This window comes from Nothoprocta perdicaria, unplaced genomic scaffold, assembly GCF_003342845.1.
Source record: "Nothoprocta perdicaria isolate Ctin4 unplaced genomic scaffold, notPer1 scaffold_44, whole genome shotgun sequence".
Classification (NCBI taxonomy): domain Eukaryota; kingdom Metazoa; phylum Chordata; class Aves; order Tinamiformes; family Tinamidae; genus Nothoprocta; species Nothoprocta perdicaria.
Genome location: NW_020455688.1, coordinates 872,801 through 895,716, shown reverse-complemented (window position 1 = coordinate 895,716; position 22,916 = coordinate 872,801). Strand labels below are relative to the sequence as shown.

The following is a 22,916-nucleotide window of genomic DNA, read 5'->3' as shown; positions in this document are numbered from 1 at the left end:
GCCGCGGGGAGAGGCCGCCCTTCCGGGGAGGAGCCGCGGCGGCGGGAAGGCGCCATGGCGGCCGTCACGCAGCCGCTCGAGCTGTGCCCGCCGCGCGCCGCCACGCTGCTGCTCTTCCGCGGCGTGCGCAACGCGGGCGCGCTGCGGCGGCGGGCGGCCGAGGGCGCCCTGCCGGCTGCGCTCGTCAGCCCCGCCGCGGTGAGGGCGCCGCCGCGCAGCCCCCGACCGTTCCGCGCCGTCCCCCGGCCGTTTCCCGCCGTTCCCGCCCGTCCCCCGGCCGTTTCCCGCCGTTCCCGGCCGTTTCCCGCCGTTCCCGCCTGTCCCCCGGCCGTTTCCCGCCGTTCCCGGCCGTTACCGACCGTCCACCGGCCATTCCCGACCGTTCCCGACCGTCCACCGGCCGTTCCCCGCCCGACCGCCGGCCGTTCCCCAACCGTCCCCGAGCATTCCCTGCCCATTTCTGACCGTTCCCCGTCATTCCCCAATCCCCTCTTGTGTTTTGCAGGTCGTGGACCCGTTTCAGGTCCTCGTGGCAGCCAACAAGGCGGTTCATCTGCACGCGATGGGCAAAATGAAGACCAGGACTCTCTACACAGAAATTATTTTCAACCTTTCGCCAAACAATAATGTAAGGTTTGCACAGCAGGTACTGGTTGTGCCTGAGAAGCTTGCTGGAATCCTTGCGGGCGGATAAATAATTTGCCTGGCCTTGGCACATCGTTCTGTCATCAAATTCACCAGAAACTTCTCCAAAGTCACCATATGAAGTCATATTTCCCTTAGTCCTACGGTGATGCAGACAAAATTCACAGAGTTTCTGTTGTTATTTCTCATCCTTGAGTACTTTAGAATAATCATTCCTGACCAGTTCTAGGTAGTTTGCTTGTTTATTTATTTCTATTTTAAGTGTGTGATATTTAAGCCTATGATATTCTCTTTAAACTTCTTTATTTTAAATAAGGTAAAAATGATAGGGTGACCCTAAATCCTCTCACACTGGCGTGCCAGAAAAAAAGCTATTGATTTGACTACATTGTTGTGAACATTAGACACTGAAAGTAAGTCTTAGTAGCAAAACTGAGGAATACTTAAATATATTAAACAAGGTTTTATTAAGAAATTACCCAAAAGAATCAGGCAAAGAACAGAAACTAAAGAAACTAAAAGAAGAAACTAAAATTTCCTASCAAAATATTTTGATCTGAGGGGAATAAAACCTCCAAACTCCAAACAGAAGTTAGTGTAAGAAATAAATTATCTCTTAGAGTTCATCAGAATTTTATTAACCTAAAACTTGTCAGTTTATATTTCATGCTTGTTTATACTCAGTAATTGAAAACGCTGCTTATATTTAATTAAGAAAAAATGAGTTAAATGCTGTGTTCATCTTTCCTTAGATTTCAGATGCTTTGAAGAAATTTGGCATATCAGACAGCGACACAGCGGTACTCATTGTCCTGATTGTAGACACAGAAAAGCCTGTAAATCTGGAAGAGATCACATCTCAAGTAGAAGGCCAGCAGGTTTCTCTAGATGAACTCCCCCAGCTGACAGACATTGAAAAAGTCAAAAAGGTAACCCAGAGAAATAATTGTGGTTGAAAACAGGGACACTTTATTTCATAATCTGACTAAATCTCAACTGTCATAACTCATTTGGAGTTTGTATTTCTTTAACATGATGGGAAACTTGCTGTAAGGGAAACTTTATGCATTTCTAATACCTGCCTTTCTTATGGGGAAAAATAATGTATATATCTTTAATGAATAGGTATTCTTTTTCTTTTCTTCATTATACAGACTTTGTTTTTCTTGTTCTTTTGTTCTGCAGATATACAAAATTACTCCACAGGAAGAGAAAATCAGCACCTTATTGGATAGCATTGTTTGCAGAATGGCAACAAAAGATGTTTTATGAAAATATATTAAAAAAAAAAAACTTGAGTTGCTTATAAACATAAGGTTTGAAAATCTGTACTTTCTCTTTCATTGAGCACCCTCTCATCCACGAATAGCATTCAAACATCGTAAATTATTTTTATAATCACCCTACTGTGATTTGCTTTATTTTGGCACCCCCTGAGGGACGGTATCATTTTGAAGCTTAACAATGTCATTGCCCAGAATTGTGTCAAGATTGCTAAGTATTGTTCCTGGACTGGAAGAAGGAATGTTCCTTAAAAGGCATCTGCAATATCTCCCTCTCTTTACCAGTAGAGTAGAAACGCTGCCCACCCTCTGGGAAAAGGAAGGTGGRAAGTACGGCAGGATCCTGTGATGCAGCAGAGAGTTGGGCCAGGCCTAGGAGAAGAGGACAGTGTGACTTTATGTAAGTCAGCATGGGTGATGCTGTCATGGCATCAGCACCTAAAATRTGATACCATCTCACATGTGTATTGTGTAGTGCTGACCTACTRGTGTATTGTTTCATGTTAGTGTGGGGATTAAATAATGAGAGGTATTTTTAATTTGAAATACAGGAAATGAAGCATGGTGATGCTGACTTTTTAGGGCTGTGTTCCAAGTGCAGAATTCACAGAAAAATCTGCATTTACTAGCTTTTAAGTTATGGACATAGCTTAAATATCAAGCTGAAAGGATCATTAAAATAATTTGCTTTGCTGAACTAGTGTTAGGAAAGAACATCAAATAAAAAGAAGAAAGAATGGTGATTTCCAGTAGTCACCAAGTCCAAAAGTTTGGTGTCGGTATCATTTAATCASATGTAGGTATCCTATTTCATACAAATTACTGTCCCAGTAAGGAAGAAATCCATATTGCTTGTTATCATTAGGCTGTATTGTTTCTCTGGCAAATGCCATGTATAAAATKATAGTTGTCTGCATTCTTTTCTTGCCATTCTCTGAGGCACTAGGACTTGTGTACTTGCAAGATAAGAAAGAGTGTCCCAGATTTGCAACTAACATTTGGAAAAGTAAGTATAGTTTGTAGGGGGATAAGTTTGAGTTAGATATAACCTATTAGCTGCTACAGTAAATGAACCAGTAAACAGACACACAGACCTGAKGTTGTCTGTGTTTCTATATTAGTATGGAAGTACCTCAAGTCTGTGGGTTTGTTTTGGTTTTTTTTTATGTTTAATATATAGTGAGAAAGAGTGGTTCTCCCATGTGAACTTCCTTATAGCCTTGTGAAAAGCATCATTGTGTGACCGGGATTGAAATCTTTCTGAATTTCTATGCTGGTAGATCTTTAAGGACTGGTTAGACTGGTGAGACTACTGAGAAATAAGATATGCTTGACACTCCCTGGATCTAGGGGATTCCTTGAGAACCGTTCTTGCCCTTTCCTTCTAGGATATAACTGATACTTTTCATTAGAACCAAAGTACTGAGGGAAAAACAAAATTTATTAAAAGAACATATTCAAGAGAAGGRACTGTGCCAATGTCTTGATTTTTAACATGGTTTTATAGACTCTATTTTCCTTGTTAAAAAGAGAAATGTAAGGCACTGTTAAAAGAYGGAGGTTGAAAGGCCTTGAGTCTTTTGAAATAAAACGTTGGTAACGTCAGCATGGGAGAATTATCGTGGAAAATTAAAGACGTGTTTTTATTCTCTGACAGCCCAATTGGAACATGGAGTGTATCATGAGACTTGCTGGATGAAGTGCTGACATTGTTCTTGATAGTTTAAAATAACAGCAGGCAGGTATGTTTAAACCATAGCCTCTTCTGAACATGTGCAAAACATCACTGTAGTCTGGTTAATATACAAGAAATATTAATAAAAAKATTACTGCATACTGATGCAACTGATAATTTCCAAACTTTGGGTTTGAGTTTCGAGTTCTTGAGTTTCACGAGTGTAAAAACAGTAAATTGTTTATTATAGTTCTCATGTGTTCAAAGCTAAATTAYGAAACTGTGATTTACTGTGAGATCTGAATGAGATATTTTCATRGATGGACTTACTGGAAGCGATTTTGAGATCTGTAGCCTCCCTAATGTTAGTCAGGCACATGTTTTGAGTCTGTTGACAGTGAGAGACTATGCTGTTGTGCTGCAAGACCATCATATTCCCTTAGTCCTAATTGTTCTCTCTGATGAAGCCAACTATTTATAAAAATTGGTAGTAAATGTAGAGTGCGCTTACACAGTCTGTAACAATTTTGCAATTGTGTTTGGCTGTACAAAGCCTGTACACTTACATTTGGCTTTCTATGTTAGGAATTAATAAGTYTAGACCTAGAATTTAACTGTTTCAGTTATTCAACCTCCTCTGCTTTCTACCAAAGCAAAAGATGAAGAAGAAGGAAAAAAAAATGATGTCTTACACTTCATTGCTTGAGATATTATTTGATGATGTATCTAAGACAGTCTAGGAACTTGCTCTTGCTGAAAGGTGATAGTCTGGTTTTCCCTCTGACTCCCTTTCCTGCAGTTTTCCTCGTTTTTGCTCTAGCAGTTGGCCTAGTGAATTCAGCTGACAGAATACAGATGCAAAAAAGAAGCAAGTAGCTTTCTGGTGTGTTCATGTGCCAGCTTGGCAGAGGTGGCACAGGGGAGCACTAGTCCAGAGGGATTRCTCTAGAGACCAGGAAAGTGCACACAGTTGTCATAGCACTTTTACATTTGCGTCTAGCACTGCTCTAGCTGCAAAGTGAGACTCACCCAAGAASACTTTGTCGTTACCTCATGTCTGAAGTTCCCCTGAAGCTTTTYCAGGCTTTCCAAGGGATGTGTCTTGTGATTCCTGGCAATTTAAATATTTCGCAGTGCAGCTTTTTGATGGTTGCAAAAATTCCTGTTGATCTGAGTCAAATTTTGCCCAAATTAATTCAATAGAGATGTGCATGAGCAGACATCAGATCGGAATATTATACTCAATGTTAACTCATTAACATTTCTATTATGTATTAGGAGGAAAGAAGTAATGTCTTAATTTTCCATATTACCACGCAGTATCATGCACAGGAAATGAGGGCAGGCAAATGAGAGAAAGGAGGAAGAAGGATGTCATTCCAGCTTGGGTAGAGAAATCATTTGTTTCCCAGAAGATCTATCAGCAATAGCATCAAGAAAGTTGCTTGAAAGCTCCAGGGACTCTCTAATGCATGTTGGACATCAGACCTCGTGGAAGGTGATGAAAAGGAGGGCAAAGCTGGCAGAGGTAAATTTAATCACCCTAAGAAATTAGCTGAGATGTTAAAAGAAATGTGTTCCTTCAGTAATTATTTTAATGATTTTTTATCATTTATTTGGATAAGATTATTCAGAATTTACTATGGGATTTAATTAAAGAAACATCATCTCTATAAGTGCCCAGATTCTCAAAAGCATCATACTACCTGATTTCCAGCATACTCAGTGGAACGGAGAGTGCATTCTCCACTGAGCTGAATGATACAGTTTGTGACATGGTAACAGAGGAGTCAGTGTCAAAGAAATGTCTTGTGATCAACATTTCTGAAAAAGTCCCTTTGCACTGCAGCAGAAGAGTGGGAAAATTCATTAATCAAACATTCCCATAGAAGCATGTAGAATGTTGATTCTCTATATTCCTGTCTTCTCCACTTAACGTTGACTCTCACATCAAAGGTGCCGTGCCCTCCCTGTCAGGCGTTGGCCACTCTTTCTTTGGTGGTAGCTGGAACTCCTAGATATTTATATGTTCTTCTAGGACAGAAATTTTCTTAATCAAGTTGRAAGTTTTAATGCTCTGCAGCTGCCACCTCTGAACCTTCATGCTTCATCTCTTCTATCACCAGGTGAGGAGGAGGGGGCCACAGTGTTCTTAGGAGCTTCGTGGATCTCTAGTACTCCAAAAGGCAGGCTTATACCAGCAGAATTACTTAAGAATAAACTTAAGGAGAATAAACTTAAGAAATAAATCCTTAAGTATGATGAGCAGTCAGCTGTTGTATCTAAAGATAAACCCATTTCTAAGGCTTAGTTATGAATAAAACTACTCTCGCGTGCCTATTGATAATCTGAGAAAGACTTGAGGAACTAGAAGGCTCTTTAATTATTCCTGCATGTTTCCCGAGTGTTAACTGTCATTTGCTTTTTGCATTTCATCACCATTTATTCCTTTCTATTCACTYCAGTAGCTTGTCTCAGAAGCTTTTATCTCTGAATGCATCTTTTATACATCAAAAAAAGCCTTTGCTTTTTAATATTTTGTCTTTGTGCGAGTATGACATGAATTGTGCAAAACTAGCAGCCTATGTTTCCACAAGTAGATGACTAGAATTTCTTATTCCCCAGAATTCCATCTCTCTACTTGAATGCTTTGTGATATATCCACAAGTAGATGACTAGAATTTCTTATTCCCCAGAATTCCATCTCTCTACTTGAATGCTTTGTGATATATCCACAAGTAGATGACTAGAATTTCTTATTCCCCAGAATTCCATCTCTCTACTTGAATGCTTTGTGATATATGTATGCCATATATGACTATTTTAGAAGAAAAGAGACAAGGCAAGCAAAACCTGAAGGGATAAAGCCATATTTTAAAATGATTTCGTAATACTAGATTTTAGCCAAAAGGCTGAGCTGAAAGGTAATTACTGTTTGAGCTAAAGAGACTTCCTTCGCTTTCAGAGCAGGCAGATAGGATGTATTACATGACCAGACCTTCCGGCTTGTCCGTTGTGTACATTTTTAGGCATGTAACAGGGGCTGGGGTGTATGTTGAAGGGAAGTTGCATTCCCTGTCATGCCCAAGATAGCTGCTCTGCCCTCCGTCATGGTTTCCAGYGGCACACGGGAATCTGCAAGCAGTGGTCACTCATGGGCGGGTGCACACACGTGCAGGACTGGATGGATATACCCACTGCACGGCTGGGAAGCATGTATTTTGGCATATGACAAATCTTCCATCGTGCGAAAGGGACAATTGCAGGTCCTTCAAGGAGGARAGGGAAGAAGGGAAGTGTAGACCCTCTGGGATCAGTACGATTCTTCCTGTGTGCTCTTCAGCCACATCTGAAGGCCACTGTGATGAACGTGACAGATGAATTGTTCTGGCAGCATAAAATCAATCTGTGAGCTGCAGTCTGTGTGTTTCTGAGTTACGATTTTTACACGAGCAAAACCTGTGTTTCTAAAAGCTGTGTATGTTAGAAGAAAGAACCAATCTGAACGTAACAATCTCCTTGCTRTGTGTGCCTCCCTCTTCAGCTCTGTTGGCTTCCACATTTCTGTCATCTCTGTTCTCACTTCCAAAGCCCTTCAGAGTTTATATCTGTCTCCTACAGCATAAGCTTGTTCTCTTGCCTTGTTATGTTTTCAAAATAGAAGCTTTAGACCTCCTTCTGTGCCATTACTTAAGCCTGGGGGAAGCTGCCTTCATCATTTTCAAAACAGATGATTATGTAGTACCATTCTCTGACCATTGTCAAAACTCTTTCTTTTCTATAAAAGGCTCGATGACAGTCTGCTTCCAGAGGACTGAGGCCACTGCCTGTCATGCAGCCCAAACAGTCTGGCTTTTTTTTTTTTTTTCTTTTTTTGTATCACTGTCAGAATATCTCTATCCCTCTGTCTTCTCTTGTGCTTACATTTCCAAATGGAGAATAGCCCTCTTTACTTTCCTATCGAATATTACCTCATCCTTATGGTTTATGATTGGGACCCATAGGTATTAGGTGTATTTAACACAGTAATGATCTATTTTCTTCATCTTATCCCTTTGTGTGCTCTTCTTCAGAGAGCACTATCAAAGCTTTGCTCTCATCATAAAATGTGATGAGGTGGTAGCTTAATGAGAGTGTTTAAGTGGACACTGTAACTGTTGTACTGTTTCCAGGGCCACATTAKCCTGTTTGGGGCTGACACAGGTATTGCAGCAGTGCTGCACTGTGCTTTGTGGATGCTCCTCAAGATACCTCATGTAGGTCTTCCCAGGGACATTTCCGTTCCTGTGCCTCTCTTCCCTCTCCCCCCTGACAATTATGGTCGGATGCCACAATGAGGAAACTCTTCTAATAGGAATTGTGTGAATACAGGGGTAGTCTGATCTCCCTTCCCTGTAGCTCCTTCCTATATACCCAAGGATGAAGTGCCCTATTGGCTTTAGGAAGGCACTCAGCATTCCCACTGAGCTCCTTGTCTGCTGTAACAGCCATATATTCTGTGTGTTTGTGTTGCTGCTTCCCAGAACAGACCACTATCCACTGGCTTATGCTACAAATGTATGTGTCCACTTAGATCCTATAGATGAAGGTTCTGTACAGCTACTGATTAATTACGCATACATACCTATCTCTTGCTGCATATTCAAAATATCTTGCAGTTGTTCTTTAGTTGTTAACAAGTTCTTTTGTTGGCTGAAGCTGAAATTTCAGGGTGTGCCTCTAAGYTCCAAAAGAAAGGTCCTGCAACAAAGGATGCTCCAATATACACTTTTTKTTTCTGTACTTTTATTCCTGAGCATACAAAGGTATTAACATAAGCTTTAAAACAATGCAGATACAATCCCCTATATGAGCTGTCTTTAGCAAATGAGATGAGAATCCAGCTTGTTCTGTGGTCTTCCTTCAGGATAGCAGTTTTTATTGATTTTCCAATGTTATACCATGACAAATTAGTTGCCCGTTTATATTGTACATCTTAGCATTGCCTGGGACATGTGATCTTAGCAGAGGTAGAGCCCGAACAACTTAAGTACAAAAATGGAAAGCTGGAGTGAATATACAAAACAGTGACCAACAAAAATTTTACTCTTTCTGCTAACATATTGTGCTTAAAGTACAATAATATATTCATACTACTATGTTTATAGTTTATTCACAAAGTCATATAATTTTTCTATAAAAAAAATTCTATTTTTCTATAATTTTTCTATGAAATTGTTGTCTATAAACTTGCTTCACAGGTTCAATTTCACAAGCAGCACCAGTTTAAACAGTTTCAAGTAAACTACAATACACAGAGATCACCTTTATACTCCCTGAGTACGTGCAATCAACAAGAGGATTTCTTTGAGTATTTGACAAAGAAAGCATCTTGCCGCTGTACTAAGGATCCTTTCTTGACCAGACTCCCCAAATTGCCATGAGGATAATCATGACAATCACGGTGTAAAGCGTGCAGACTGCAGCGAGCTCATCTCCGCGCTGCCGTATGGGCCCAGGGGCACTGTGCCAGTTCTCACGAATGTTTGCTGTGCTTTTCGGTCTGTGAGCACGGAGAGAGTGTATCCTGCCATAACAAAAAAAAAAAGCAAGAGTATGATTAAAAATGGAGCGTTTTATTAAGAGTTCAGTAGTGTTTATAATGAAGTACGGAGCGTGCATTGAATCATTGACTAGATTTGGGAAAGAGCTCTTCAAACTGTATGGGGCTAATAGAGTCATTTCCTTAATTGGAAATGCAGAACATTTACCAGCCATTTGCTGTATCTCTCCCACTGACAGGCGGAGAGACTGGTTATGGGCTCGTTAAAGGACACCGAATGCTCTTCTTTGCTATTGAAAGAGATCTATTCTAGAGGAAAAAATACACCTTTTCATTTTGCAAAATTATGATAGGATTAAAACACAATTTATCAGCTTCAGTCCATGGGAATAAGTGCAGCAAGTGCATGTGARCTTCCCATTCTTCTCAGCTGATGTGTTTTTTATTCCTTCCTTTCAGAGGGCACTTCTCTCAGCAGGCTTTGTCAGGGTATTCTTTAGCCAGAGACACCAGTGAGGAGTAACTATGCGAAGGGCATCTGCAGCATTCCACGCCGTAATATTTTACCTTGCTTTGCTGTCTTTCTCAAGTGATTTAAGAGCATAAGTGCTAGGCTATAGCAAGTGACCTCCAGTCACGGCCATCTCAATGGCAATTTGTCCTGGTCGCAGCGTGCCTCATCTAAGCAATAACACTGAAAGGACACGAGTCAGCTTGAGCTTTTCACAAAGCTTAGAAGGGGTCTGAGAAGTACGACATGTCACAACTCTTGTCCGCAGGTGTCTGGGCTATTATTATCACAGAAGAATAGGAGTTATCAAAAAATAAAACCCCAAGCGTTAGATAAGGCTCGGTTTATGAGTTAAGAATTCTTAACCACAAATGGTACTCGTGTACTTGAAAGAGAGCTGTTAGAACTGAGTGTTAAAGATGAAGGGCTTGGAAGCACAACCTGCAAAAGGTAATTTGTCAGTGAAACAAGTTCCACAGCTGATATTTTACAGAAACTAGCTTTAGAGTGAGCAGTACATTTTTAGCACTYGTATTAGGGCAAAGGCTATCTTCTCTGTCTTGCACAACTGCAAATCAAATGACACAGTTAATGATAACATGGCAGCATCAAGTTAAGATCGTGAGAGGAATATCCTCCCTGTCAGTGGCTTGCTTTCCTGCCTTACCTGTCTGGGGCAATGCGGCACATGCAGCTTACCTCCTGGCATTCATCTTATCCTGGTGGTCGAGGTGCCAATAAAGCAGATTTCTTCTTGCCGAGAGGGAAAAGTCCTTTTTTTTTACCCACTTGCTCTCTCTCACAAAGGAGCAAAGTCTTCAAAGAGTCTTTCTCCCGATTCGGACAGCACTGAGCACTCGGCTCTTCATAGATGTSAAGCCAAAGCTCAAAAGTTACTAATTTTCTAGAGCTGTTTTTGACATAGATCTTCAAAATAATCTCCAGAGCAGCTCAAGAGGCAAATGATGAGTAATCCCAACGACTGACTTCTCCTTTTAACTGCTGGGATCCCTTCTTATAAACAGTAGCTGGCTGCTAAAACACTGCCAGATTCTTAGCAACAAAAGTAATGCATAGATGAAGGGTGCTAGTGGTGAAAAATGTGGGAGGATGAGCTGCAGCTACTTTCTGTTAGATCACTGGCTATCTTCTGTGTAAAACTTAGTTCCTTTCTACAATTATTGCTCAGTTAATTTACTTGGAGTGAAATTTCAAGCTGCTATCACTTAGATGTGCTGTTATATTCTGACAGGTCTGGGAAAAGTAGGTGTCTTCAACGGTCTGTTGACTTTCATAACACAATCACGTTCAGTAAGCAGTCTGTATAAAGACACAGAAGAAAACATTTGGACATTTAGAGATAGTAACTAAGTATAAGGAAATCTGCAGCAGGAAATTTAAAATTTGAAGTTTTGCCATTTCCTGTTCATTGTGTCTAAACAAGATGAGAATTTTGTTGTCACATGTTAATGTGATGGGAGTTGTCTGTTCACTTGTCATCATTCCCAGGTGTCTCAGGAATTAGAGCTGATTTAAAAAAAAAAAAAAAAAAAGCTTTGGAAATGTTGATAGCAGCAGTAAAATCATGGCATTTTCTTCCTTTTACTCATTTTTGACCACCTGTAAGAATGCAGAACTTTCTCTTTTATTTTTCTAATGAAATCTAGGTGGTGTCACAACAATTCGGATCGAAACGTTTCTTAGTCTCTAAATAGAGATGATTTTCTCTCAGCTGAGTTAAACTGATTGTCATAATGAAAGTCACCAGGTGACTGCAATGTGAATTAAATTGCACGTGAGCATCATACTGTTGTAGTTGGATGGGGCGCTGGTGTTACTTACTATAAATGTCCATGTTGTAGGGAGGCAGCATTACTGTGGGTTGAATAAGCCTTACTCTTATTTCTGCTTTGCATTAAAGTAAGAAATCTGTTCTTTGCCTTGCACCCTTCAGCCAGAATTATGTTCTGGAAAACAGATTTTGTTTGGAGGGTAAGTTCCCTGAACGTACATGTGCCAATGCAACCTCTTTGTACATAGACTAGCGTAGAAAGCATAAACAGGCCAAAATATAAGAAAAAAAGAATAAAGAGTAGCACATATTGTCATRTACTGGGATATTCCTCTGCTAAAACACTGGTAATATTCAGCAAARGAGAAACAGGGGCTTTAAAAATCTAGCAAATCTCCAGACCTTCAAGGAATTTGAATATAAACTATTTTTTATGTTTCCCTGATGAAATATCACATATATTCCATTTGTCTCTGCCCACYAACAGTAATTAAAAGGAGCTGTGCCGGGGCAGAAGTTCTCCCRTAAGTTTTTCTTTGAGTTCATGATGCTTTAATAAATCTGATGGTTCAGTAAGGATCTGTAGGGCTTCTGAATATATACGATTAAATTCGTAGTGTAAGAAAAAAACAGAGAAGAGCTCTTCTTTCCCAAAACAAAATATGAGCAGCTTCRTSTATCATCTTTAAACTGCCAAAAGGTAAAATAACCTCCATTTCCCATTTGAATGTTACTTTAAAATTCTTGTCATATATTATTGCCATTGACCAAGACAAATGTGAACTTGCAGTTCTGGTTCATTGCTACAAGCTTTTGTCTTTTCTTTGCATATGCAGCATTTGCATTTTTATATAAATCACATTTGGTTCCTTTAGTTTTAGTAAAACCATTAGCAGTGTCCAAATATGTCCTGGGATATTATTTATGCTCTGGAAAATGTTATATTGAATTTCAAATACAAAGCAAATGTTTAAAAGCTTACAAAATTTAATGCTCTTAATCTTAGGGCTGACTTCGTTTACTCTTACTCTCGTCTGTCATGGCATAAGACTCTTTTCCATAAATAACATGTATAAAAAGAGCTATTTTCACCTCAGCAAAACTTTTAACAGTTTAGCTGAAACTGTGCTGAGTCTCCATTGCCTTTRAGTGACCTTGTTGCAGCTTTAATAGGAATCTATCCCTGCGCATTTCCGTAGAAGTGGGGGTGCCCTTTRCTCCCACTGGCTGCACCTGGAGTAAAACAAGGATTTAAATGGAATGAAACACATTGGTTCCTACAACCAGCAGAGCCACCGAGGCTGTCAAGTACTTTTTTATATGTCAGTATTTTTATTTATTTTAAAAAGGGGTTTTTATAGGAAAATAGGAATATTATAATGGCTTCCAGGGAGAGATTGAGACTGCACTAAGGAGTTACAGGGGGATCCACTGAGTTGAGTCACTTGTGTCTTTCTTCCGACTAGATCCTAAAAGACAAAGAGCTGGTGTTGCCGGGGGCCTCTTTCATTAAACAACATATGGGAGGCACCTCAATAAAAACAATACACTGAGTTCATCCTTTTTTTTTTTCCATTTATTTTTTATTTATTTATTTTTATTTTCCACTTCAGGCTTTGTACTCATGGCTCTTTCTGTGCGTTTTCCCCCTATCCCCGTTACTTTCGCGAGGCTTTTCCCGCTGCCCCGGCTCTGAGGCRGCCGCGGCCGTTGGGGCGCCCAACCGACTACGCGCCCCAGCAGCCCCCGCGGCCGCCGCACCGTTATCCTTCGAATCGGCCAATGAGGGCGCGCGCGGGGCGTCACGTGAGCGGGAAGCGCGGTTTCAAACGTGGCGCCGGCGGCGTGGGGAGGCCTCGTTCGCGGCGGCGGCGCCGAGKGAGGGGGCAGCGGGACGAGGTGAGCGCGGCCCGGTCCGGCCCGGGGCGGCCGTGCGGGGCCCGGGGAACCYGGGGGCTCCGCCGCTGAGCAGCGTGGGCCCGGTCGCCCAGGCGCGGCCCGGCCGGAGCTCTGCCGGTCGGGTCGAGCGAGGCCCCTGCCCGTCTGTAGGATGTTTAGTTACTGCTTGGGATCTTTAGGCACCGCATTGAGGCGTCCTGCCTATCCTGGGCACTAGTGCTTCACCCCAAGGGTGTGGGTTTTTTTTTTTTTTTTTCTCCCCCCTTTAATAGAGCTTCCAACACTTCTTATGTGACTGGTCTTGGTCCATTCAGTGCCCTGTTTGGGGAGAGCACAGTGAGTTTTTAGTGGCTTTTCAAGTTGCTTCTCTGTAAGGCTGTTGCTGGACTTCCCACACAAGCCTCCAGTGGGGGTGTTCATCTGCTTACTGACGTGCCACAGTCATAACAATTATCTGTGACRTTAACGTATTATAAAACCCACTGCATAGTTTATTCCTTATTTTGCAGATACTATGGAGGAAGGAAAAGAAACAGTAGCATGTTGCTCGAGTCCTGTGACTGAAGAAAACCTGAATATTTGTCCGAGCAATGGTAGGTGGAAAATACTTCAAGACGCACTCTAGCTGGTGTATCCTGTACAAATAACTACCTAGACCTCTTGTATCTGGTTTATAACTAGTTCTGTATAGTTTCTTCTTTGGATGAGTTTCTGTTGCCTATCTCAATGGTTTGCGCCCCTTGAGAGCTTGTGGAGAACTTGTGTTAGAGCAGCTGTAGCAGATGTAGAGATGGACCTGCCTTCTCTACATCTAGTTTGAAGCTCCTCTCTTCTCTTCCTTAGATCTTGCAGGATACTTGGGCAGCCGTGACAGTTATGATCATGTGCAGGGGTGTAACTTTGTAATTTCTTTGAACTAACAAATGTCGTATGCCTGTTCTATGTTAACTACTTAATAATAGCATTTGCTATCTGATGTTGACCTCATCAAATTATCAAAGTGTAATTCAATACAAATTACTGAAGTTGTCTYTGTGGCAAAATTCTAATGAAATCATATTATAGTTTCAGATTTTACTCTCCTGACTGATGAAAAGTTTGACTTTGACCTTTCACTGTCTCCTGCAAGGTGAGTTAAGTGTCTGCAGGTAAGTACATCCTTAAAATGCCAATAACTTAAGCTCTTGACKGACTTATTTTTATTCATAGTGGAAATGAAGATGAAGTTTTTGTTGGACCCCTGGGACACAAAGAAAAATGTATTGCTGTCAGCATTGAAGCAACAAAAAGTACTGAAGAAAAGGCTGCGTCTCCTGGTGGTAAACTTGTGTGGAGTCCACTTGCAGGAGAGAAATTTGTTGAAATTTTCAAAGAAGCTAATTTGATTGCGCTGCAGATAGAGACTGGAAATAAGAATGAACAGAACCAAACTACCCAGTCAGAAGAACAAGAAAACAAGGTTATAGAAAAATTCGTGGAAGACTCAATGTCAAAACTGAAAATATTGAGAAATAAAAATATGGAAAGAAGTCCCAGGGCTATTAAAAGGGAGACATACTGTGTGTGGGAGAGTCCAGTCTGTCAGTTGCCACCTTCTTTTCAGAAACAATCAGATAAACTTTTATCAGCTGATAAAACACATGTCCTTTATACTCCTCCCAACAGAAGCCCTGTTAAAGCTCATATATCTCCTAAAATTGCTGGCTCACCATTGGCTCAAGACCAGAAAGCTAAGGAAAGAAGTAAAAAGACAGCTGGCAAACTGCAAACGTCCAAGTCTTCATCTGCTCTTGGAAAAAACGTTTTTTTGACTGTAGAAAAGGTAAGGACAGATTCTGTATAACAGTGTTTTTGTTAAACATGGCCTCTGAGTTACAGGAGTTTTTAAACAGTCTATGAACTCTTGTTAGTGTAATATTCAGATGTTCCTCTGAAAACTGGAAATTAGAAATCTAATGGCTGCCAAGTACAAAGAAGCATAAGGCAGTTGCTTCGGTACAGCAGCCATCTAGACAACTTATTAGGGAAAGGTTGAGCATCTGCAGACAAGTTTTTCTTCCATTTTCATTCCTCTTGGTAACATGACTCCTTTGYATCAATGTCTAAACAAACATTTAAGTGATAAAATCACAGTTGTGTCCTTGGTGACCTACTGTGATAAAGTGGCTTTACTTTCAACTCCTGTCAAAGGTGGTAAGGTAGGAGAAAAAAGGCAGAATTATTTTGATGGGAAATTCATGTAGTTCTGGGTCTGCCTATACCTTGCCTCCAATTCTTGATAGGATTGATTAGCTGTATATGATTTAAGGTATGGCTTAACCAGCCAAATTTTATTCCTTTGTCAGTCTACAAAGAGCTTTGAATCATACAAGTAAATACTGCAATTACCCTTGAAAAAGTTAAAGCAAAAGAATATGCGTTAAAGGTTGCTTTCATAATTGTAAGGATATAGATGAATATAATTATATGAAACTTGTGCTGATGAAGTGTTGTTGCAGAACTGTCCCTAGGTTGACTACCAATCATATGAGTCAACGCCTGTTCTAATCCTTAGAAAATATTAGACTAAATTTAAACTATCAGCCTGAAGACCAAAGACTTGACTAGAACTCAAAGGCTTCTTCACTGACTGTTATTTTGATGTAATCAGCTCATAGAAGAACTTTGCAGTGGCTTCTAGGAACACTGATAGCTTTTAATGTTCTTTTGAAATTTACAGCCTAAAYCAGGAAAACACAGTAGCATTTCTACAAAGAGAGACTTGAACAGCATGGGATCATACGAGGATCTTGTTTCTGATAAATCAAGCACTGCTTCAGATGTCTTGGAGTCTTCATTCAGTGTCAGTTCCTCAAAACAAGACAAAAAAGCCCTTCCTGCACCAACTAAGGTAATGGCAGGTACTTTTGTATGAAGATAACCTTGGTGACAATTCTGTAAAAAGAAGTCTGAATATAGTTTACTTTCCAGTTTAAAGCTGTACTGCTGCAAATAATGCATGCAATGCAAAGCTGCCTTTTGTCCCACATTGCAGTTCTTGAATGTGTTCTGTAGCACGAAGAACATACTAAAGAGCAAATATGTATGCAATTATGTGGTGGATTAACAAATATTATCTTTATGTTAAAGCATTAGCTGCAGAGAAGCAATTTGTCATTTTCTGCAAGAACCACATTTTTTTGATGCCTATAGTTAAGCACTATCTGATATGAAAAGATTGCCATAACATGCATGAAAGTAAAATACCTGTGGCTGTTGGTTTTGAACCTTTAGACACTTACTTTTATGCTGCATCCTGTGAACAGGGGAGACTGCAAATCCCTCTGCCTGGAGTCACGCATTTGTGGCAGGAATAAATAAAAATGTCCCACTTTAGATCTCTAATTCAATTCTGTATAATACGTGAACTGTGTTTCCAAGAACACTTAGTCTAAATGGTAGTGTGAGTAAAGACCTCAGAAGGGCATGAACAAGTAACTACAGTGCTAAGCAAGCCTAACAAAAGKATATATTAAATGCCTTTTGCTCTGGAATAAACTGTATTTTATGGTTCAGTTTGGCTTAAAGAAGATGACAACACATCTGAAACTCCCTGGTGYTGCAACTAGTGGTCTCACAAGACAGACTACTTCATCTTCCTCATCCACTTCCAGCATGAACTCAAGCCTGAACTCAAGTTTATCCATTTCTCCTATACACAAAAATGGTAATTGCTTTTACAACAGACTTTTTTTAATAGATCAGTTTTAAAATAGCTAAGCATCCCTTAGGTTGCAAGCTGAAGTATGTTTGGATGCTGTTTAGTACATACAAGCAGCGAAAAACATTTTGAATAGAGATTAAGTTTTTCAGACGAACAAATATATGTGCATGGCAATAAGTCTTAGATTTGTAGTGTTTGCAATAACCAGATTCATTTAATCTGAAGCAGTAAAAATATGCAGTGCCTCAGGAGATTTGTTATAATACTTTTCTGTATTGTAGCTGAGCGTGTAAGCTTTTGAATCCTGTGAGCTTATCTCACTCAATTTACTCATTTTCTTTTTTGTTTTTCTGAACTGCATAAGAAACATGGAAAGTCTGCCCTCAAACCTTGGCTTTCTGTAAGCCTGTTAAAAGGATGGGTTTTACCTAAAGTTAAATTCAATATTGGGATCAAATGGAATATAGATAAGGGGTTACAGTRTAATAGATATCTATTTGACTCCTTCAGCTAACCTCAAAGGGTCAGGAAAATAGTTTTCTAAACACCTGACAGGTGTAAGCATTGTAGTTCTTGCATRTCTAGCAAGATATCAAGCTACTCTAGAGTTTTCTTATGTATTTATTTCTGGACAAGGTCTACTGAGGTATCAATAAAAGCTAAAGTGTAGCAAGAGCTTCCTATACAATTGGAAGAAGTGTCAAGATTAATACTACTACTGAAAGTAACTAAAACTGACTTAAAAGCTATACTGAAAACTGAAGAAAAGCAGTTATGTGAGAGATCATATGGTATTAATTAGAATAATTCAAATGATTGTTAACTTAAATGCATGTTTAAGGGAATAAAACTGACTATCCTGGAAGAAAATGCTGAGAATATAACTTGAATCTTCAAGCTCTTTTGATATTTCTAGCAGAATATGCTTTGGCTTGATTACAGTAATTCAGTAAGTTGGTGAGGGATTGCATAAAATGGGCAGAATTGCTCGAGAATTTGGGAAGTGTATTTTCAGCATTTGTGTATGTTCTCCTTAAGGTTCATGACAAATTGCTAATTGTTACTTTCTGTTTTTTCTTGTGTGAACTTAATTATTTGCTTATTCAAACCTGTAACAATAAGCAATCATTTAGAAATTAGCTTGTTATTTTTTTCAGGTAAATCAAGTGCGTCTTCAAAAGCTGGTGCGAGTGGCTCTCAACTCCCATCTAACACAAGTAGATTGGCCCTGCTTAGGCCCACGAGAGTCTCATCTCTGCAGCCTGCCAACACTGAGAGGTCTGGCAAGCAAGCAAGATTCGCGAGCACTCCGAAAACTTCTAGTGCTGCAAGTTTAGCCAAATCTGCAGCTTCTACAACATCATCTGAGGCTCTACGCAGTGGAATTCAGAGGCTTAGTTCTCTTCCTAATCTACAGAGGCTGAGTCAGCAGAATAAAGATGGAAGTGTAACGAAAGGAAGCTTATGCCCAAAGCTCAAGGCCAGAGTTTTGTCTGTTCCTGCAAGTCAGATGAAGGTCCCAGTGAAGGGTGGAGGTAAGCACATGCTTTACATGACCCATCTCCTGAAAATTTGGCTAACAAAAATCAAATGTTTTCTCAAATCCCTGTCACTTGTTTTGTTAAAATTCTGTCCAGCTGTTGAAAGGACTGAATATTTTAACTGAAAATTATCTATAGTTGTAAAATGACTGAGTGAATAAGAATTCACACTAAGAATATGTTTCTCTTCAGATACAGCACCAGGCAAACCAGCACCAAAAGCAGCACCATCTCTCGGATTAACTTTTTGTAGCACGTTTGGAAGGTAGGGCATAATTGAAAAATGAATATACTGAGATATACTTTTTAGTGTAACACAGGGGGTTGTTTCTCTGCTCCCTGAAGACTTCCATATTCTCTTAATCTCTGTGTGTTCTTTACTAGTGCTGAGAACTCAAATCACTATTTGAGATTATTGCTTCCCTCCAGCACTGTTAATGCCTTTTGGGACTGATGTTTAAAAACAAAAAGAGTCTTCTAAAGCGTTCTTTGCAATATTAAACTGACCAGGATTGTTTATGGTGTGAAAATGTTATGATACTAAAATACTTCATGAAATACTATGAAGTAAAACCCAYGTTAGGCTATCGTGATCAACTCCATGAGCCCCATTCCCTTCTGACCAAAGGCAAACTGACCTCCACTGACTGGTAGCACAATATTGTTCCCAGAAGCTCTTGGCTCATGCAGATGTCTTGTTCTTGCAGTGCCATGGCAGTGAGCACTCCCGTGAAACACTGGGAAGACGGAGCCTCCCAGAGCTCTTGCTTCCGTGAGCGCTCGGTTTCGATGACTCCCGTGAGTGTGAAGCGGCCGGCGCTGCCGACGCCCATCCGCCGCGTCTCGGCCTTTCCCGCAGTGACTCCTAGCAGTGCACCGAGAGTGGCAGCTTCGCCACAGCCTGCACCTGGGGCTCGCCAAACCTTCAGCCTCTCTGCCAGGAAGAGTCTAACAGCTGGGTAAGAACCCCCAAACTGAGCCGCTGGGCAAACTGCTCTAAGCAAAACTTTAAAGTCTCTGTCAAATTCAAGGAATGTTCGAATGCAACACTTGAACATTTAGATTCAGCATAGGTTTAGTGTGGATTTATATTTTGTGATAATGCTATAAGCTTAATGCTAGAAACTGTATTAAGATGAATCAAAATCTGGCATTTAAGAACTTATTGGCATTTCTAGGATGGAACTTGTATCTGTTCTTCTTAAAAACTGCGGTAGATTTGGAGCCAGTATTATTCTACTGTTGCCTGTTGAAGGGAAGTAGCTCCTTAAAACCAGTATTTTATCTATGTTTTATGTTCTTGCCAATGTTTTAGTAAAATGATACTTTGTTAGAGATTGACRGAACTTTATCTTCTCAGCAGTTTTATCCAGGTTTCATTTGAAATAATATCTTGGACAGTGGTGGACTAAGTTAACTAAACTTGTCTGTTTTTCAGTTCTTTAATCATTATGAGCTACTAATTATTATCAATATTCCTTTCCCCCAGCTCTAAGCAGACAAAAGAGACTAAAACACAGGTATCTTCAGAAGATGATAYATCTCCTCCACCTGTGCTACCTCTTACACTTGACTTTTCACCGGAAAAGACTGCAGAAATAGTGGGAAGTGAATTACGAGAGACTGGAGTACAAAATCAGCTGTCTGAGATACAGACTAAYGATGTAAGAAAGGAGAATCCATTTTTCTACACAACTAAGTGAACTGCTTGCATAATATATGAATTATTTTTCATTCATACCTCAATTTGAAATATTCCAGTACATGAAATTCAAAGCATGAAAGCTAAAATAGGATAGATCTGAGTGTGGGCACCCTCTAGTGTCTACTTTTAGTACTGAGCTCTTCACTGTTTGTGCTAGATCCCAATCTCAAGGTGAATGGCCTAATACTTGCAGGTTTTGTATTAAATTTGCCACTCTAGACTGCAGGTGAAAAAACTGATGGATTCAGTCACAAAAGTTGTGTCATAAAGCAGTTGTGCAACCAGGAAAATGCACTGCTATAGAGAAACACAGTTTAATTTGTAGCTTTCTGAACACTACCAGTGCAAATCCTCAGATAATTATGGAAATTAAACCCAGAAGCTCATGTAACAAGTTAGTTTCACAGACTTTTTATATTCTGTCCCATGGTGGTTTCAGGCTGAAAAGTAACATTATACATGCATTAAAGGGGAAAAAGAATTCTGTAAGCCTGATTTGATTAGAGCTGGGAGTGTTTTGTGTTCCAAGGAAGTTCTTGATTTAGTTGTCACTCTGATCACCCTATTCATAATGCTAGCCACTGGTGGGACAAAGTTTCTACATGGTATGCCAATTATTCTGCAAGAAATATCACATCTGTAAAATAAAGTTTGAAAATAATTTAGTTTTGTGAGCGAAATAGGCTTTATTGTGAATAGACTCAACTTTTTTCCTTTTTTTTTTAATTTTTATTAGATCTTACTAGTAGATTTTGGAATAGATAAATCTCTCCCTCAGACTTTGGAATGTGAAAGCAGACCTCTGATTGATCTTTCCAATACTCCTGAAGTGAATAAGACTATTACTCTAAAGCCTGCCATCTCAGCACAGGTAAAGGTAAGTTACATTAGAGTTTTCTGGAAAAAATGGGAGCAAATATAAACAGAAAAGTTGTCAGCTGCCTTCGTGCACTTGTCTGCAACGCAGCCCAATAGTATTTCCAGAATTACTTAGCACCAGCATGTTGTTGAGTATGATAATACATACAAAGCTATCTTTAAGCAAAGAAAACAAGAAGTATTAAGCTATTAMGTAAAGAGAATGTGAAGTTTAAAGATAATGTGCAATAAATTGCACTTGAGAGCGCAATTTGCAAATAAAAGGGTGGTGTATTTGGGAAAGAGTACTTAATGTTTAAGTATTTGCTAGAGAAACAAGTCCTGCAGGAGAAGGTGAGTGTTATCTTTACCACCAGAATCATGGTGAATCTTATTTTTCTTGAGAATTCCCAGTTCTTGTCAGATGCAGACCATGTGCAGCAAAAAGCTGTAATTCTCTKCAAGTTAAATGATCTCATACTGCCTCAGGCTGGAAAAAAAATGTATATTGGAACTCACTTTTGAGGTTGGATGTTTCTGGGCGAGTGTTTTTGGTAAGCTAGTGGTGTGAAGCTGGACTCTTCGAAAAGTTTTCAGAGGAAGTGGGACTTGTGAGGACACTATCCTCAGCACTGAACTGATCCCAACAGCATTTAATACCAGGCTATTAACAGTATCACAAAAACCTGCTTTCCGGAGAKGTGTTTAGAGGAATTCAGAGTCGATGTGTCCGTCTTCAATGGTCATGCCGCTSGAATGCCGTTAGTGTCCCTGGGTTACCAATGAAACTTAAATGTTGTGAGCATGGAGCAGTATTGTGTCACTGAATGACTGAATGAATTCAGTCTTTAAAAACCTAAATGTAGATAATTGAGTGTGTTGCTTACCTGTCTTCTAGATAATAAGTTTAGGATTCCAGTTAAAGTTATGCTAATACAAAATGTCACCAMTAATAGTTACGTACAATAAGAGATTGCAATAGCTAAATTTAATTTTTCTTCTTTCAGCTGATTGATTTGAGTTCTCCCCTCATCACTCTGAGTCCTGACTTGAACAAAGAAAACCTGGATTCCCCTCTGCTGAAGTTCTGAATATGAATCAAAATGAAGAATTCCTGGCCTCTGTGATCTTTGTTATCCTTGACTCAGTGTGTTGTGAAGATAGCTATGGAGGACCTGAACTGTACATCAGACTTGGTTTARCTGTATCAAGACTGAGAGTTCTGGTGTGTTAATGCAGGGATAGGCCACAATGACTGTGTTTACACTTTGCTCTGAGGCAAAGGGGCTGCGCTCTCTGGTGGGAGCCTGTATTGTTTTTTCCTCCTACCACTTGTCCTTTGCCTTCTTATCCCCCAAGTGCAATAAAGACTGAATTTAAAATAAATGGTTGTTTAAACTAAAAATGACAGTTTGGACTTTCTTTGGGCTACAGCTTCCTCTAAGCACACACCTTGAAGACCCGTTTTTGTGGCGATTTCTCGCTTATTTCTGCGTTTTGGGGCTTGCTCTATGGGCCGCGCACCGCAGCGTGGCCCCGGAACCTCCTGAGCGGGCGCGCGCTTCCCCCCCGAGCTCCGCCCGCTGCCGCACCCTCCGCCGCTGCCGCCGGCGCCGCGGGCCGGAAGAGACGAGCGGAAAGGTCCGTCGGCGCCGCCGCTCCCCCGGTGCGCGCGGCCATGCTGGCGGCGGCGCGGCGCCATGTGGCGTGCGCCGTGTCGGGCGGCGTGGACAGCGCGGTGGCCGCGCTGCTGCTGCGCCGC

At 40.4% G+C, this 22,916-nt stretch overlaps 2 protein-coding genes across 2 annotated transcripts; both read left to right on the top strand.

The window, feature by feature from the left end:
• The first annotated feature begins 54 nt into the window (after positions 1 to 54).
• On the top strand, positions 55 to 2,978 carry TPRKB (TP53RK binding protein). The gene is made up of 4 exons (XM_026046357.1): positions 55 to 198; positions 506 to 628; positions 1,398 to 1,574; positions 1,831 to 2,978. Exons 1-4 carry the CDS (start codon positions 55 to 57, stop codon positions 1,915 to 1,917), a joined length of 531 nt encoding a protein of 176 aa, XP_025902142.1. The 3' UTR covers positions 1,918 to 2,978.
• Positions 2,277 to 22,371, top strand: GTSE1 (G2 and S-phase expressed 1). Its single transcript, XM_026046346.1, has 12 exons — positions 2,277 to 2,328; positions 13,857 to 13,940; positions 14,413 to 14,476; positions 14,557 to 15,169; positions 16,067 to 16,237; positions 16,903 to 17,053; positions 18,208 to 18,585; positions 18,784 to 18,856; positions 19,299 to 19,550; positions 20,081 to 20,255; positions 21,033 to 21,173; positions 22,162 to 22,371. The coding sequence occupies exons 1-12, from the start codon at positions 2,277 to 2,279 to the stop codon at positions 22,243 to 22,245; spliced, it is 2,238 nt and encodes a 745-aa protein (XP_025902131.1). The 3' UTR covers positions 22,246 to 22,371.
• The last annotated feature ends 545 nt before the right edge of the window (positions 22,372 to 22,916 follow it).

Coding starts and splice junctions, on each gene's coding strand:
- TPRKB (XM_026046357.1), top strand. CDS start 55: ATGGCGGCCGTCACGCAGCCGCTCGAGCTGTGCCCGCCGCGCGCCGCC. Junction 629..1,397: donor ACCTTTCGCCAAACAATAAT/GTAAGGTTTGCA, acceptor ATCTTTCCTTAG/ATTTCAGATGCTTTGAAGAA. Junction 1,575..1,830: donor ACATTGAAAAAGTCAAAAAG/GTAACCCAGAGA, acceptor TTTGTTCTGCAG/ATATACAAAATTACTCCACA.